General features: G+C 41.2%; 1 protein-coding gene across 1 annotated transcript in view; it reads right to left on the reverse strand.

Moving 5' to 3' along the window:
- LOC126267546 (neuronal acetylcholine receptor subunit alpha-3-like) overlaps positions 1 to 18,887 on the reverse strand; it is a 149,455-nt gene that overhangs the window by 21,291 nt on the left and 109,277 nt on the right. The window contains exon 8 of the mRNA XM_049972850.1: positions 16,367 to 16,542. Within this exon, the coding sequence (XP_049828807.1) occupies positions 16,367 to 16,542 (176 nt within the window). The remainder of the gene's footprint in view (positions 1 to 16,366; positions 16,543 to 18,887) is intronic.

Consider the following 18,887-nt stretch of genomic DNA (forward strand, 5'->3'; position numbering starts at 1 on the left):
GTCATAATGATATTTTTTCATTACAGGCCACATGCCATGTGGATATACAGAATGTGTCTTTAATGCAGTAATTCCATTGCTTTGTGCATCGTCACGCCCTTCATCATTTCTGATTTTTCCGCCTTTGGCGGCAGTTTCTCACCTCAAGGGCCAGAGCAGAACGAGTACCCTCTTTGACAAGACCGATGCCAGAATAAGGGCGACTTTTTATCTCCGACATCGGCCGCAATTGCTGACGATGTTTATTCAAGTTTAAACGGTGGCGTGGTTCGAACCCGCGTCAGAGGGTCGTTTGATTAGTAATCAAAGACGCTACCTCCCCCCCCCCCCTCCCACCAGAGGTGCCCACTACAGAGCGGCCCATAGAAATTGGTGTCAAAAGAGCCGACATCGCAGCAGTCGACAGTGGAGTGTCTCCCAACCCTGCAGCACTTCGTTCCAGCTACATCTCGTAGTACTGTGACTGGGGTGAGTAAGACCATTTGGTTCTTGTATGGTGGTATTCATGAAGTCGAAGTTTGGATGCCGTGTTTTATGAAAATTACATTTACGAAAGCAGAGAAATTTAGGAGAAATGGTAAAAATGAATGGTTAGCACCGTACGTTACCCTCATTGTAATTTATAAATTATTATGTGTTTTAATTGTGGTCGATCAGTACATGTACAAGTCCACTGTTACCATTTAAGGAACCCGCAGCATAACTGGAGTAACGAAGGTCGCCAACAGTTTGGTGGAAATGGCAGTACAGGAGGTTTTGATCAACAGCAAAATTATAGGGATAATGGTAGAGATAGTCCAGGGAATGAGAAGGGTCCTTTAAACTTAGAAGGGAGCTGCAGGGCCACCGACAGGAGTTCCTAGTAGGAATAAATTCAGTCACAACAAATGAAGAGGTGGAACATGCCAAAATGGGTGTTGTGGATGGAACAGAATATGAAGTATTGTTGGAAACGGCAGCATATGTGTCAGTATTCTCGAGAAAATTGCTGGGTAGGAGGCAGTGGAGCCCACCACGATATGATTTGCGTGGTGTATGAGATATTGATGTATGACCATTGTGAATTGTAGTGATGAATTTTGTAGATGGGACAACCAAGATCAGCCAGTATGTGGAAGTGGTGTCTCATGTAATCGACGGGTAGTGCATGATACTAAGATTAGACTTTCTGCCTCAACGTCATGCCACAATCGACCTGCGAGGAGGTATAGTGGAATGAAGCATGGCGCAATGTGAGACATATGTGCAGAGTTGTTTAGAGGCATTTCCTTAACATATAAACAGATGTGCTGCTGAGTAGCAGCCTTTTTTGCAACTTAGTAATGTGGTGACTGCTCACCTGACTGCATATTAAGACGGCTCTCGAGAGAATCTGGCATATTAGCTGATAGGGAACTTGCTGCGTGCATGGCTGGCGCACATTGATGTCTTGGGACTGGACAGCGACGCTTCCGAGTCCAGTTACCCTGTGTTGGCCACTGGACAGGGATTCTTCGAAACTGGATCGAAAAGTTAGTACCTAATAACCAATGCTCGCTGAGTGGAGTTCCCCGACACTGATTCATCATTGGTGAAAATGTGCATCATAGGGCCTAACAACTGCAGGCCCCGGATCTGTGGGGGAGGGGGGCAACAAAATTGAGGGCACCAATTTCATATTCTTCAAGGAAAAAGCCTTGTTTCACGAAGCGCCTAGTACACTGGGCGCGATGGCCTATATATTTTTCATATGACTTTCAAACGCCTCCCCCTTTATATTTGAACATTTTCGAAAACTTTCTAGATTGATATCTGAACGAATCATAAGTTGATTTTTGAATGCGTGATGCCTCCGCCAGGGGAATTGCAGTCGCATCTAGAAGTAAAAGAAACTTGGGTCAATCCTAGTGGCCGGGCCACCCGTGGGCTTTGAGCAATGACGTCAAACCTAAGAAAAGACTCTACAAAGAGGTAATCTTTGAGGGCAACCATAATATTCGTAAACGAATGTAGCATACAATAAAGTTACAATTACAGTTATCGTGATTAATTACTCAGCCACGAATTATATCGAAAAGATACGAAGGTAATGAAAATAAATAAGAATAAAAAAAGAGGTCTGAAAGAAATTATCATTGCAATTTATTCGAGTGAGAAAAGCAGAGGGAACCTTTACATCCATTACAATATATGACATTTCGAAGTCGTAATATTGTAATACAGCATAAATTTATTATTAAATAATGATTGAATTAACAGGACTACTGCGGGAAATCTGGGGTTTAGGGCTGAGATAAACTAAAATCTAACAGAGCAACGGGAAAAATTAAATAAATAATAACATATATAAAAATTTAGAAGAAAAACAAGAGAATGAAAAGTTGAGAAACCGAACAGAAATCCTAAACGAAACGCCAGTACACAAATAATGAAAATTCACAAAATGTAAAAAATATTGCAATCGTTAACTAGAATTAAGCTATATAGATCAACTGTAGTTTCCGATTCCAGCCATCCCACATTTGTTATGTAGACCATTTTTTAAACAAGTGTGTGAAATACAATGCTAATTGTTTTCTAAATTCGGCATTACTCTCTTCACTATATTTTACTTTTCCGCAGTAGTTCAGCGATCAATAAGAACTCTACGAATCCCACAAAAACTGAGTTCACACACTTACTGCAAGCCTGTCCAAAATTATGAACCATCGAGTGGTTGGAATCGGTAGCCGTTATTGTCCTCTTCTATAGGTAAATGCTAGTAACGATTCCAACATTTCCATGGTTCATTATTCAGATCGTTTTTCTAGCAGGTGTGTACACTGAAAAGTAACAGAATTTCTACTTTTGTAATTGCTCTCTAAACTACTTGGAAAACTGACAGATATTGTTATCGGTAACCAGCACTAATCTGTATAAGAGGTCCATTCTAGTTACCGACATCTAGAGGTGTGTTCACTGAAATGTAATAGGACCTCTGCAATTGTAATTGCTCTCTGAACTCCTGCAAAAGAGGGACTAATATTAGGATCGGGAACTAGAAGTAACGTATATAGGTCAATTCTAGTTATCCAGTCCAATAATTTTTACTTTTTGTGAATTTTGTTATTTGTGTACTTGCTTTTTTAGGATTTTTGTTTCAGTACCTCCACGTTTCATGCTACTGCTTTATATTTGTTATTACTTACTTCATTTTCCCGTAGTTGTGTTGCATTTTAGTTTCTCCCCGCCCAAAACCCCCACTTTATAGCGGTAGCCCCGTTAGATTCAATAAGCATTGTTATAAATTAACGTTACACTAGTAAGAGCCAGTTGTACAGTCCCCGTTTAGTAGCCGCTTAGTTCTACTCTCGGAATAGCGCGGAAAACCGTTGCACGAACATGTTGCATAACCGGTGAAAAAACGCGGGATAACTAAACAGGTGATTCTAACATGGTTTGTGAAATTAACCGGAGAACAGGTGATTCTGACATGGTTTGTGAAGTTAACCGAAGTATAAGTTCTGACAATAGCAGGATCAATTACAGAATCACTGATTCAAAGATTGTTTGTTAGAACGAGTAAGGAGAAGGAATGGGGACTTTACACCGATTATAAGGGAGAATACGACTATTCCAAGTTTATAGAAATATTTCGTACTACTACTAATTTTCCATCTCATCCTTGAGAAACTGGAGCGTATGAATGAAATGTGAAAATGTTTCCTAAATTAAAAGTTATTGCTTGTAGTAGGCTTAACAGGCATTTGATAGTGGTACTTCACGAACCATATTCTGTCGTGTTATTTAGGTAAATGAGGTAGATAAAAATGACCGTTTGTACCAAAATAGTCCCGCTTATTAGGAGTGTGTTAGAACTGATGTAATTTTAAGACGGGCTACTTGGTTTTATCTAGCAGTCAGTGACGAAATAGACGTAATCAAACAGAGAAACCACACCAGTCTTGGGTACTATTCGTATTAACAGCTTTTTTAGTACTGGACAACGACATTTTGATTTTTCATGTTGCAAAACGTTTGACGAACTTTGATGGGGTAACAGAATCTCTCGCAGAAAGAAAAGCTAGCCATGTAGAGTTGTGACAAGATTAGAGAGAGAAAAATGCTGAGACCTAAGGATTGAAAAAACGTGCACTGTCTTGCTTGTCTCTTGTCTTTACTGATTTTATGTTTCCTATATTTAATTTTATGTCATAGAGAAAAAAGTTTTTAGTTAACACACACTATGGAGTGCACATTTTATGAAGAATTCTCATTCTCCCCGTCACAGGTCATCACACCCTGTATTAATTGTGAGTTTTTTTAAAAGGGTCTAGGATGTCACAACGACTGATTGGGTGCAGTAGAGGCACCACAGGACACGTTAATTTCCACTTTCCTGAATGTAGGTTTGGTGGCTTCCACTAAAAAATAAACACATTTGAATTCCACAAAGCGAAATACTGTGATGCGCGATAAAAGAATGCTATGTCAAGAGGCGTGGCACGGTACTTTGGCTCACGTAAGACCAAATAACATGTCTTACATTTCCTCGAACATATATGTTTTATACATGAAACTTTTCAGAAAGATGTGCGCTACAAAATGAACACATTTTTGAAAAATCTCTTTTTCTTAAATTTCTTAGGTTCTATCTCAAACGCTCGAGAGGGAGGGAGTGGAGGGGGGGGGGGGGTGGCATCACAAACAAGTTTACGTCCCGATTCGAAAATATCGTAGCTCCGGGCCTGACTAATTGTAAGACAATACAATGATGAATTAGGTCACTGAGGGTCAAGAGTGGATGAATAAGAAATAAAACCTGAAACAGCGACGTTTGGGAAACTAATTCAATTGACTGGAGGTCATACTAAGGTATGATGTGATTCTGTTTCGTGCAGGATATTCACACTTCGCGTTCGTAGTACGTGTTACTCTGCCTTCTTCTTGGTCTTCAGACTTCGAGACTGATTCCTGTATTCATTTCGGTCTGTTATTATTTTCTAATATTCTAATTTTAAAATCCGTGTTGGACGGTTTTCCTTCTGTTCCAATGTCCAAGTCCATGAACATTGAACTGTGTTCCTGCTATCTGACCTACACTTCGAAAAATAACTTGAACTCCAATTCTACAGTCCAATTACCGTAGACGAAAGATGCCGCATGATCTTTGGGCACAGAAATTGTTCACTGCAGTTGGAATAATAGGGCAGCTCTGACTTTCAGATGGCGGTTTAACTGGAGAGCGTTTAAGGAGGAAGCAGTGGACAGATTCTTAGTTAAGCTGCTCTTTACGTCGCCTGTAAAATCATAGCTGCATAGAAGTGTGGAGCTGAAGACAGTGGCTGTCAGAAACGACCACACGACACTTTGCCAACCCGCTTGAAGATCGACATCTGCAATTTGATGCATCACTGATGGCATCATGAGGTGGGATAGATAAATCTGTCTATTTACCTACCATTTACTGAGTCATGTCTATGGCCAACCTAATCAGCCCATTGAAATTTAAATTTGCCGATTGCACCTCCTAAGAGACGGCAGGGGCATTTTCTACATCTACATGGATACTCTGCAAATCACATTTAAGTGATTGGCTCAACGTTCATCGAACTCAATCTCGTATAGCGCACGGAAACAACGAACACTTATATCTTTCCGGACGAGCTCTGATTTCCCCATCCCTATGTAGGTTGGTGTCAACAAAATATTTTCGCATTCGAAGGAGAAAGTTGATGATTTAAATTTAGTGAGAAGATTCCGTCGCAACGAAAAACGCCTTTCCTTTAATGATGTCCTGCCCAAATCCTGTATCATTTCTTTGACACTGTCTCTCATATTTCGCGATGATACAAAACGCACTGCATTTCTTTGAACTTTTTGGATGCACTCCATCAGTCCTATCTGGTAAGGATACCACACCACAGCAGCGGAATTCTAGAAGAGGACGGACAAGCGTAGTGTAGGCAGTCTCCTTAGTAGGTCGGTTACATTTTCTAAGTGGCCTGCCAATAAGACGCAGTCTTAGATTAGCCTTTCCCACAACATTTTCTACGTGTTCCTTCCAATTTAAGTTGTTCGTAATTGTAATATCTAGGTATTGAATTTACCGCTTTTAGATTAGACTGATTTATCGTGTAATCGAGGTTTAACGAACTCCTTTTAGCACTCATATGGATGACCTCCCACTTTTCGTTGTTTAGGGTCAACTGCCACCTTCCACACCATTCATATATTTTTTTCTAAATCGTTTTGCAGTTTGTTTTGATCTTATGATGACTTTATTAATCGATGAGCAACAGCTTCATCTGCAAACAACCGAAGACGGCTGCTCAGATTGTCTCCCAAATCGTTTATATAGATAAGGGACAGCAACGGGCCTATAAATCTACCTTGTGGAACGCCAGAAATCACTTCTGTTTTACTCGATGACCTTCTGTCAAATACTGCCAACTGTAACCGCTCTGACCGGAAATCACAAATCCAGTCACATAACTGAGACGATATTCCTTAAGCACGCAATTTCACTATTAGACGCTTGTGTGGTAGAGTGTCAGAAGCCTTCCGGAAATTCAGAAATACGGTATCGATCTGAAATCCCTTGTCAACAGCACTCAACATTTCATGTGAATAGAGAGCTAGTTTTATTTCACAGGAATGATGTTTCCTAAACCCATATTGACTTTTTGTCAATAAAGCGTCTTCGTCGAGGTAATTCGTAACGTTCCAGCACAATATATGTTCCATAATCCTGCTGCATATCGAAGTTCACGATATGCCCCGTAAATTAGTGGATTACTCCTTTCTTGAATATTGGTGTTACCTGAGCTACTTTCCAGTCTTTGGGTACGGATGTTTCATCGAGTAGGGTACGGATGTTTCATCGAGTAACGGTTGAATATGATTGTTAAGTATGGAGATAATGCATCAGCATACTCCGAAAGGAACCTAATTGGTATACAGTCCGGACCAGAATACTTGCTTTTATTAAGTAATTTAAGTTGCGTCACTACTCCGAGGATATTTACTTCTACGTTACTCGTGTTGGCAGCTGTTCTCGATTCGAATTCTGGAATATTTACTTCGTCTTCATTTGTGAAGGCATTTCGGAAGGCTGTGTTTAGTAACTCTGCTTTGGCAGAGCTGTCTTCGATAGTATTGATTGTTTCTTGCCACTAACATACTTCACAACGACCCGAATGTCTTTGAATTCATCGAGTAACGGTTGAATATGATTGTTAAGTATGGAGATAATGCATCAGCATACTCCGAAAGGATCCTAATTGGTATACAGTCCGGACCAGAATACTTGCTTTTATTAAGTAATTTAAGTTGCGTCACTACTCCGAGGATATTTACTTCTGCGTTACTCATGTTGGCAGCTGTTCTCGATTCGAATTCTGGAATATTTACTTCGTCTTCATTTGTGAAGGCATTTCGGAAGGCTGTGTTTAGTAACTCTGCTTTGGCAGAGCTGTCTTCGATAGTATTGATTGTTTCTTGCCACTAACATACTTCAGAACGACTCGAATGTCTTTGAATTCTCTGCCAGGTTTCTAGAAAAAGTTTCTTGTGGAAACTTTTATACGCATCTCGCATTCAAGTCCGCGCTAAGTTTCGAGCTTCTGTAAAAGATCACCAATCTTGGGGATTTTGTATCTGTTTAAATTTGGCATGTTTGTTTCGTAGTTTCTTGAACTGTGTTCTAACCCGTTTTGTGTACCAAGGAGGATCAGCTCCGTCTTTTGTTAATTCACTTGGTATTAATCTCTCAATTACTGCTGATACTTTGTCTTTGAATTTGAGCCACATCTGGTCTCCACTTACATTGTTAATTTGGAATGAGTGGAAATTGTCTCTCAGGAAGCCGTCAAGTGAATTTTTATCTGCTTTTTTGAATTGGTATAGTTTTTGCTTATTTTACGAGGATTTGGGGATTACAGTATTTAATGTAGCTACGGCAACTATGTGTTCACTAATCCCTGAATCGGTTTTGATGCTCATTATTAACTCAGGGTTATTTGTTGCTAATAGGTCAAGTGTGTTTTCACAACCGTTTACGATTAGCGTGGGTTCATGAACCAACTGCTCAAAATAATTTTCAGAGAATGCGTTTAGTACAATTTCGGATGATATTTTATGCGTACCTCCGTAATTAAACATGTATTTTCGCCAAATATTGAGGGTAAATTTGAGTCACCACGAACTATTGTCGTAAGAGATGGATACGTGTGTGAAATCAACCTCAAGTTTTCTTTGAACCTGTCAGCAACTGTATCATCTGAGTTGGGATGTCGGTAAAACGAGCTAATTACTATTTCGTTCCGGTTGCCAACAATGACCTCTGACTACCTCACAGGAAGTATCTACTTCAATTTCAGGACAGGATGTCTTACTTCTAACAGCAAGAAACACGTCACAGCCAACCGCGTTTAGCCTATCCTTTGGGAACACCGTTAGGTTCTTCGGAAAAACTTCGGCTGAGCTTATATCCGACCTTAGCCAGCTTTCAGTTCCTATAACGATTTGAGCATCAGTGCTTTGTATTAGCGCTGGTCGCCCTGGTACTTTCCCAACACGGCTACGACGATTTACAACTGTTATACTAATGGTTCCTGTATCTACGTTCTTCCTGTGTTTGGCCTGCACCCTTTGTGACTGTAGCCCTTCTTGTGTTTTCCGTAGACCCTCTAACCTAAAAAACCGCCCAGTTCACGCCAAACAGCCCCTGATATTCGTGTAGCCGCCTCCTGAGTATAGTGCACACCTGACCTATTCAGCGGAAGTCAAAACCCAACCACCTTTTGGCGCAAGTCGAGGAATCTGCAGCCTACACTGTCGCAGAACCGTCTGAGCATCTGATTCAGACCCTCCACCGCAATAGGCCCTGTCGACTATTCTGCAAATGGCCAGCTCTGCTTTCATCATGGAAGCAAGACTGGCAGCCTTCTGGTCCAAAGTGACACACATCATTGGTACCGACGTGAGCATCCACCACAGTTGGCCGCACCCTGTGTTCATCATGGTATCCCGGAGCACCCTTACCTCATCTGGAATGACTCCCCCCGGTATGCACACGGAGTCCACATTGGTTTTCTTGCCCTTCTTTTGAGCAAAGTCCGTCAGGGGCCAGATAACGTGCCTAGCGTAGGAGCTTCCAACTACCAATAATCCCACCCTCTGTCATTGCCTAGATCTTGCAGGCTGAGTGGTTTCCTCTGAAACAGGACAGGTGACAGCATCTGGCTCAGCGACAGCGTCAGCCACACACGGCACCTGGAATCTGTTTGTCAGACAAACCGGGGAGGCCTTACGTGCGCCGCCTGGGACGTCTTTCGCCGCTTGCTTCCCCCAGGGGCGACCTCCCACTCGAACATAGTGCGAGCAGTAACTGGGTTGGCCACTGGTGAAGACCGATCGGAGGACTCTGACGTGCTGGACGTCCGGTGGATCCCCACGGCCAGCCCACAACAATGCTGCCCATCCACTGCAGCCTCCAGCTGTGTAACCGAAGCCATCACAGCCGGAAGCTGAGAGCGAAGTGTCACCATCTCGGATCGCATCCGCACACAACAATCGCAGTCCCTGTCCATACTAAAGACCGTGGAAAACTAAACTATGCAGATAAACTGACTATAGGCACCTGCTGCGGAACTCTACTGTAGACCCTGACGAAAATGCTGGAACTGTGTCCAAAAATACGCAGATATTCCAAAACCTAACTACCAAAGCACTCAGGTGTAACTAAATAATTCACCCCTGTTTATAAACTTGTAATATGCCACAAAATCTGTTTACTTCCGATGCAAACGGAAATTCGAAAACTGTGGCTGTTTAATATTAAATTAACACCCAGAAACTCAAGAAACTAAACTATTAAAGTACAAAGATGATATAATAAAATTCGCTCCTGGTTAGGAACTCGTAAATGTCACAAAAGCGGTTACTTCCCTGTTGCTGCGTCTGTCTCGATCGGCTGCTACTGCCTGATTCTCTGTCAGATTCTCTGGTGGTTCAGCAGATATTTGCAATTTCGTTTTGTGCATTGTGTAACTAGAGTCAGCCAAAATAAATAGAGCTCATCACGTCTTGCATGCGTCACCCAGTATCGACGGAAAGTGTAGGTTTGTTTTCCGCTACAAACAAAGTGGTTTTTGAATCGGAATTTTACAATTGCATTCGACTGAGCAGCCCCTAATTAGTCTAGTTCGAAATTCGTATTAACAGGGACAGTAAAACACGAAGAATAAACAGCAGTCCATCTGCCATTCACTGTCAGTAGCGCTGCAGGGCAGTGTTGTCGCCGATGGAGCACTGGTAACTCTTCGAGTTATAAACACATAACACATAACGATAAAACAGATGTCGCACTGGATTAATCAGGGACGATCTATTGAGTGGGCGCGTAAAATTACCTTTTAAAACTCATTTTGTTTGCAAAGGCAAACAAACCTACACGTTCCGTCATTACTGGGCGTCGCATAAGATACGTAATGAGCACAATTTATTTTGGCTGACTCTAGCTACACAATGCAGAAACGAAATTGTAAACATCTGCTGAAACTACAGCCGTCCCGTAAGTCATCTGATGAACATTTTAACATTTTCGCTGACATGCCCACCCCAGCTAACCATGTACTGAATATTTTATAATGTGGCGAATTGCACCCCGAATGTATAAAAGCTCAAGATGCTTCAAAAGTCGGCTTAAATTTTGAGGTAGCCGGCGTCCTTATGGGTCAGAGGTGAAATCAGATTCAGAGACTTTGGCATTGTGAGCCGTGAGGACCACGGCTGCCTCACTTTCTTACAGGACATGATACAGAAACAGGGTATAAATTATATAAAAACGCACCCAATTGATTGTTCTTTATTAGGTGTATATAAGCAATAGGAACAAAAATTGTTTTTCTTATAGTTTGTGTGTTTTTGAAAAACAGGAAATGCAAAAAAATCATGGCATTCCTTACAGAGTGTGGTTGTTGTTACTGCGAGTTTCTGCACTTCATGTCTTCCTTTATTTCTTCAAGTAGCAACTTCTGCACCTCTTCCGCATTCTCCATTTCGCTTGTCTCCTTGCATGCTCTCTACCAGTGTATAGCTCTGGAAACTTTTAGAAGGTCGATTGGGAGTTAGTGAATCGATTTTGCTCTCTAAGAGCCTTGTGATTATTTCCTCCCTAAAATTCTATATAGGAATATTTTTCTCGGTAAATATTCTGTACAAAAAGTGAGCGTTTACTACTGCTGTGTGGAACATAATTTAAAAAACCTCTTTATGGTACCATCTTAGTGTTTTCCTCAGTGGAAAGAAATAGCTTGACATCTGGTTTTGACACATCGATTCCTTGCTTAACCGCATTATAATTCAAAATGGCAGCAGGCTTAAATGTCTCCCGTCTTTCTTCCTAGTGGTTCACATTTCGATGCCATACTCAGTAGTGAGAAACATCACATCTCTTTTGTTTTGCCATTTTACCATTATCATTCCATTAGACTCTCTTCCATTGAGTTTGCCTCTTCTTATTTGTGCCCCATCCAAACATCATCATTATCATCATCATCAAAAGCTTGGTTCACAGTTTGAGTATCTTGGTTCCATATCAATGGGTCTTACTGGGTATGTACTGACGAAATAAAAGTCATCCGCGAAAGGACACTATAGACTCGTTCACTGTTAGGATCTTTCTCCGTTCATATTGCGAGAAAAATTACTCTAGATCCTATCAAGGAGTTTCCGGATCTTCAATACAATCACTTGTACCTGCAGTTGCGTTGTTCGCGAAATGGACGAACCTCAACAGCAGATGCAATCGATCATGGGACATCAGTCTAGCGAATGGGTTGTCCCTGCAATGAACACTGCTACTCAAATAGTTGATAATGTGTGGGTAGTGAACAAGCCCCCTGTACATAATCACACCAAAGAACCTCGGCATCTGATCAGCGTTTGTCTCCTTCCAAGCTGTAGCCCTCGCTTCACCACAGGGCTGAGCAGTTGACAAGAATTGTACAGTATTTCTGTTTCTTTTTAAGTTATAATTAACCCTACAGTATCGTCCCTGATGAAAGGTCTGAAGATTTGTATAGGCTTCAGATACTTCCGATTCTAGTAGTAATGTGGATCATTAAATTCAAAGGTTTCAATACTTGTGAATTGTTCCTCAACGTGCTATAGTGGCACTTCGTCCCAGTTTTCATTTTCACTTCCTTCTATAAATTGAGGAGAAGTAAGTGTTGTAATGAATGGCTCATTACGTCCTTCCAATTCCTGGTCACATCCATTCTCAGACACCAACTGAAGCTTGGGTGAGGGAGTTGCATTGAGTGCGTAATCATCATTACTGTCGTGACTCAAACCACAAACATCAGGTAACTTCACCATCATGAGCACCGAGAATTTTTAACAGCTCTTCCTTTGTCGAAATATGAGACTTGTCTTTCAGTCGCCGTTTACCATTATAGGGACCGGGACTTGTATCTCCACCGCGCTTCGTCCGTGGTCTACCATTAGACCGCCCCATTTACTGTACAACAGAGGGCAAAGTAATGATGTTAAAATATATTCGTTATTTAGCAAGTGATTACAGAATAATTCGTAGCCTACCAAACAATTGTTTGAAATATTCTCCAGTTTCTTATACCAAACTTACAGTCTCTCTGCCGCATGGTTATTCACGACTGCTTCTACACAATTAAAACCAAACTATGAAAACAATGAATCATAATCATGTCAAACGGAGGGCAGAGTTCACAAGTAAATGAATTTGTGATCTAGCGGCCTTTGCACGTACCATTAAGTGTGTTTCTCCTCAGCTCTTCCACTCCTGGAACTAATGTATGCCGGTAGTACATTCAGTGTCTGCACAAGTAAATATAATACTGCTCTGATGTTAGTGACTACAATACTTATATTAGTAACACTGTGAGGAAGCAATCACTCAGTTTATCGCCAATGATTTAAAACAATCAACATTTCTCGAACTCCTACTTTCTGGAGACTCATTTCCAGTTGGAGTCGGTTCATTGTTGGTTTCTTTTTGAAAAATGATCTGAATTTTATTCTCCTTAATTTCTGGAGTGTTTTAATTTCCGAACAAACATCATGAATCGCGTTTCTTGCTAACAGACTCAAGAATTTCATACTACTGATTGGAGTTTCAGCATCTGCCAACACCTTGTCTGCTTTATTAGGTAGAGTTCTCTTCTTTGCACGAAATCTTCCAATTTCAGGAGTTATCCACCTCATTTCCTCGCTCCTGTTCGATTGTACGCTTTTTTTCCAAAGGGAGACAAGGGTCCAAGTGCTGATGGGTTCCCATCTACATTGTCTGCCTTATAAATTTCTCCCAGCGACCGTCCTCTAATTTGCTTCTAAACGTTATATTTAACTTATTGTTCGTGATTCATACTTTTCTTCTATGGTTTGTATGTATCTAATAATTAGACTTCTTTTCTTCACATTTCATCGTCACGGTTTTGGTTTTACAACCAAATCACTTCAGGATGGTGAGCGATGTAAAAGCGTCACTCTCACATATAATGTACGCAAAAGACAAACCGCCGTAATATAATGTTCGTAGGAAGGAAGCACGTGTTTTGATGAGACTTTATTACGTTGAGACTTTATTACGTTGAACCACTTAATCTGTATATTTTTGTGATGAAAAACGAGAAAAGTGTTTCTCTCGAAAATAAAATCTTAGCTACTGAAATAAATTTATTAAAAAGTAAAACACGTATGCAGATGGCTTATTGTAATGTTGTGGCGATCTTCTAGCCGAAGATTGGTGTGATGCAGCTCTCCATGCTTGTTTAATAGCGCAAACCTCTTCTTCTCGAAATATTTACTGTAAACTACATCTTAAACCACATCCTGCAGAATCTGCATACTGTATTCATATCTTGGTCTCCCTCTACGACTTTTACCCCCCCCCCCCCCCCCCCCACACACACACACACCTCTCTCTTATACTAAATTGCTGACCCCTTGGTGTCTCAGAATGTGTTCCATTAACCGATATCCTCTTTTCATCAAGTTGTCACTCAACATTCTTTTCTTCCTGATTCCATTCAATTCCTCCACATTACCTACCCATTTCACCTGCAGTATTCTTCTATAACCCTGCATTTCAAAAGCTTCTATCCTCCTCTTGTCTGAACTGTTAATCATCAATGTTTAACTTCCATACACGGCTACGTTTGATACAAATATGTACTGAAGAGACTTTCTGACAGTTGTACCTAAATTCTGTGTTAACAAATTTCCAGATTGGATTTTATATCCTCTCTACTTTCACCATCATCATTTATTTTATTGCCTGATTCAATCCCTCTATATTACATTGTTCTTGATTTTACTTCTGCTGCTGTTTAACTTATGTGCTCCTTTCAGGACACTGTCAATGCCATTCAGGTGTTCTTCCGAGTCTTTCATTGACTCTAAAAGAATTACAATGTCATTGGTGTATTTCAGCTCCGTATAGTAGTTTCAATTTCCAAATTCGACTATAGAAATAGTCGTTTAGCACGAGATTTGACGGCAGCCTACGAGAAAGGAGTACGGCAAACAGTTGGGATAATAGTAGAACAGTGCTTGTGGAGTGTGATCATCAAACAGCCCACGAGAAAGCAATATTTTGAGACAGTTGGAGTAACAGTTAGAATGGAATCCGGTGCATTATCTTCGAAGGTACTATGAGGCAGGAGTATGGCGAGGTCGTTAGCATAATAGTGGGACTGGACAAGTGGTTTGTTTTCTTCAGAAAGGCTATGAGGAAGCAGAACGTCGAGGCAGTCGAGGAACAGTTCGACAGGGATGATACTGTGCGATCTTCATATGGTCTTCGAGAATGCAGTTTGGCTAGTCAAATGGGATAATAGATTTAATGTGATCATGGTGAATGAAAGATGAATTCCTAGTGTCAGGCTTAGATAATGATGCTTTAAAAGTCATTTTAAACTGCTGAATGGTAGGCTCCATATGGTTTCCAAGTTGTGCAGCGACCGTAAACCATAAAATTACCAAATAAGCAGGAACCAGTGGCAAAATCATGTTTTCTTTATTTATGAAATAAAGAAACCATAATTGTGCGACTTGTTGCTGCTTATTAGGTAATTTTAAACTGCATTACGTAAGTTTGACATAAATAGTGTTTACGCTTAAGTAGTTAACACTTCAAATTGATGATGATGATGGTTTTGTGGGGCACTCAACTGCACGGTCATCAGCGCTTGTACAAATTTCCAATCTGTACACAGTCCAACCTAGTCACTTTCATGAATGATGATGGAATGTTGCGGACAACACAAACACGTAGTTCCAAGACAGAGACTTTCCCTAACCTGGCCAAGAATCATACACCGCATCCCATGATTCAGAGGTAGAAACGCTAGCTACTAGACCACGAGCCACAGACACTGCAAATTGAGGTAAATGTGTGTGGTTGATGGCAAGTCAAAGAATGGGCCGAAACTTTCACTGCTTGCAACACACTGTCCCGAAACCCATTTTAGAACTGTTTGTGGTATAAACATGGTGTACTTGTTTTTGTTCGTATGTGTGTGTGTGTGTGTGTGTGTGTGTGTGTGTGTGTGTGTGTGTGTGTGTGTGTGTGTGTGTGTATGTGTGGGTGGGTGTGTGTGTGTTTCACTGATGTATCTTAGATGTTGAAATATTACAAGTTTCACCCTGTGCATAAATTTTCATTATTTGCTTAGTATGTAGAGCTAAAAAAACCAGATCATTCAGATACTTCTGAGCACAGCTATCATCTCATTTGGTGCCCCATTGTGGCTGGCTTTTTAATTTTAAAGCCCACTAAACTATTACACTTTGATTAGCTGCATCATTTTAATAATCACCTGAGATTACTTGTACAGGGCAGTGGAACGAAACGCAGGAGAGGGAAAGGGTAGGGGTGGAGAGGGGGCATAGCATGTCATGTATTGATGATGATGATAGGATTCACAAGTCTGATGATGCCACTCATGCGTGGTGACATCATTGATATGAGTGGCGGGAGGATTGTGATATCACTGGGGCACTGACCGGGAACATATATAAAAAAATTTACAAAAGTGAAATAGTTAGTTCATAGATATACTACATGCTATGGTCAGACTGGATGTTTCTAGCAATCAGCCAAGAAAATTGCCTCTTACATGAAGCATTCAGGTGCCACTCTTGAACTGGTTAGGGGTGATTCAGCGAAACCACCCATCTTAAATGTATGTTTCCCATTATCTATTGTACAATCTCTGCAATAATATGTTCCACAGAATGGTTCATGCAGATCTTGTCATACAGCTTCCACTGTGATGCAGTCTGACAATAGTGTGAGTAACGGCTTTAAAAATGTTAATAAGGAGGTTAGGCATTGTGAGGTTTACAGACATAGCGAACTCACCTGCAGCCTGAGAGAGCCATGGGGAGAGCAGAGCAAGAACCGGGCGGGCCCGGACTCCAGCAGGGAGGGCAGCCACACGGGGGTGTCCAGCGTGCGCAGGGCGCTCAGCCTCCGCAGGCCCACGGCAGCCATGAAGGACGCACACGCCACCACCAGCAGGTCGCGATACATCAGCACTGCACAACATACACAGACTCAAACGTACACTAGAATCACAAGTTAGAACACAAAACAGAGGAGATCTCAGCGACGTTGTAAAATAACCTGATGGAAGTGGAAGCAAATTATGAGCTAAAAGGCGAAGAAGCGCTAGAAGTGATGGGCAATAATTTACAGTCATAAATGTCAACTAAGCGATTGCACCATACCTCTTTACATCTGTAGAAACGAGATGACATCCTTCTAACTCTACCTCGCATAGGATACGTCACTATGGTGCATGGATTCTTCTTCCAGCGAGAGGACTCTCCAATGTGTTGTGCTAGTGTGGTAGACATATCGATGTCCCATACCATAGTTCTCTGTGTTAAATTGTCGAACTATAGGGCAAGGGAATATTCACATTATTTTAGCTAACATTTGTATGAAATAGAGAATGGGGAAAGATAGGCAAAAGATTAGTAAGAATTTATGACTTCCAACCGCACAGGCCACTGTGGTAATGCAATGCCGAAAGCTGAAAATTTGTACCTGACCAGGAATCGATCCCATACGTACTTCTCATGACCAGTTACCTCCACCGCACAGGCCGGCCGGACATCGTCCCTGACCAACTCAAATTTGCAATACTGCAATACATTCTCCCTCATCTATTAACTCTCTGTTTCCAAATTATTGATACCCATAAAATTCGCACAATGTTACTGCATGTGGACTGAAACAAATGTCAATGAACTCTTGTGGTCTTACAGGTATTTGAGTGGTCTCTGTTCTGTCAGACTCCTACTACAGAACACAAACCACTCAAATATAAGCATTTTAGCTAACAATAAGAGCGAATGTGGTACTATTTTAAGACTATTTGAAATCCCTCTATTGCTCCCTAAAGTATCACGGAGGAATTCGTAATCAACCATTATCAGTACAGCTGGCCTATCAATGTGTTTTGCAAGTGATCGGTTAACCACATGTATCTTCATAGATATGTTAGACCCCGTCTTGTACTATCTGTGTTTCAATAGAACATTTTACAAAATTTTAAGAAATTTGTAATATTTTGTAGGAATCGTCATAATATGATTGTGCTGGTGAACATGAGTGAGTTCGGGAAGCAGTGAAAGCAATTTTAAGTCAGGTTATCTTTTCTCTCTTCGTAATTTTTCACGCTTTTTAACCATATTCGTTTCTACTTATTTTTGGCAGGGGATTTGATAACACAACCCCTGAGCACCTGCAACTGCAGCGAATATGTTCTGTAGTGCTTTGGCGCACCAACAACCTCTCTGCACGCCTGTGACGTTGTCACACTCCAGTGAAGGTTCCATTATTCGTAACGTATCCAACTATGTGACTGTGTGTAAAATAAGGAATTTTCCCATTAACGTGGCAACTTTGTAAGGACTTGGCGTCCCACTAACAGGTAAATCACATGAAATGTATTATAAAGTATGAAGAAAGCTGTCTATCAAATCTACAAACTTACAAAGAAAATGGTTCAAATGGCTCTCAGCACTATGGGACTTAACTGCTGAGGTCATCATTCCCCTAGAACTTAGAACTTCTTAAACCTAACCAACCGCAGGACATCACACACATTCATGCCCGAGGCAGGATTCGAACCTGCGACCGTAGCGTACAAATTCACACAATGGAATGTTATCTCTCTAGGAATATCACTGAGATCCAAATTTTGTACCTGCCATCCATTATTGGTGTTCGTTTATAGACTGATGGAAATGGGAAATGCCGCATCGTGATCATCTTGACCAAACGCTAGCAGATTGACAATACTATGCGTTTGTGATATTTTAATTATAATTCCATCCTTATTTTCAGACTACTCAGCAAAGGGAAAAGTCATTCCTGCACGTTGAGAGTGGTGTGAATACATGGTGGCTATTAGATGCGTCTAAGGTCATGGGAAATTTTCAGGTTGATTCTGAAACGCAGCTTTCATGGAGAACGTGATAATTTTGGCCTTTAGAATGATAGAATAATAGGGATAAGGATTACAGGATCATCATACCAGATCACATAGATGGTTGGTTATAACGCAGTGATGACAGAACAATGATGACAGAACAGTGATGACGAGATGGAATCAGGACAACAGTTTTGACCCGTACGAGTGTCCGTATCGATGGTCATAATGCTCGTTTATCTTTGCTGAAGGAGACGTGCGACTTCTCTGGCCTGCCGAGAAGGTTACTGACAGTGAAGGCGATTTAAGCGACTGCGCCGATTAGCAAAGGGAAGTCTGGGACTATAGCGAGTGAGATCAGTTTTCTTCATGCCTTCATCACATCGGATGGCGCTTTGTGTGCTAACCGTGCATTTGGACGCGTATCGGCCTTGTATCCAC

This window comes from Schistocerca gregaria, chromosome 4, assembly GCF_023897955.1.
Source record: "Schistocerca gregaria isolate iqSchGreg1 chromosome 4, iqSchGreg1.2, whole genome shotgun sequence".
In the NCBI taxonomy this organism is placed as follows: domain Eukaryota; kingdom Metazoa; phylum Arthropoda; class Insecta; order Orthoptera; family Acrididae; genus Schistocerca; species Schistocerca gregaria.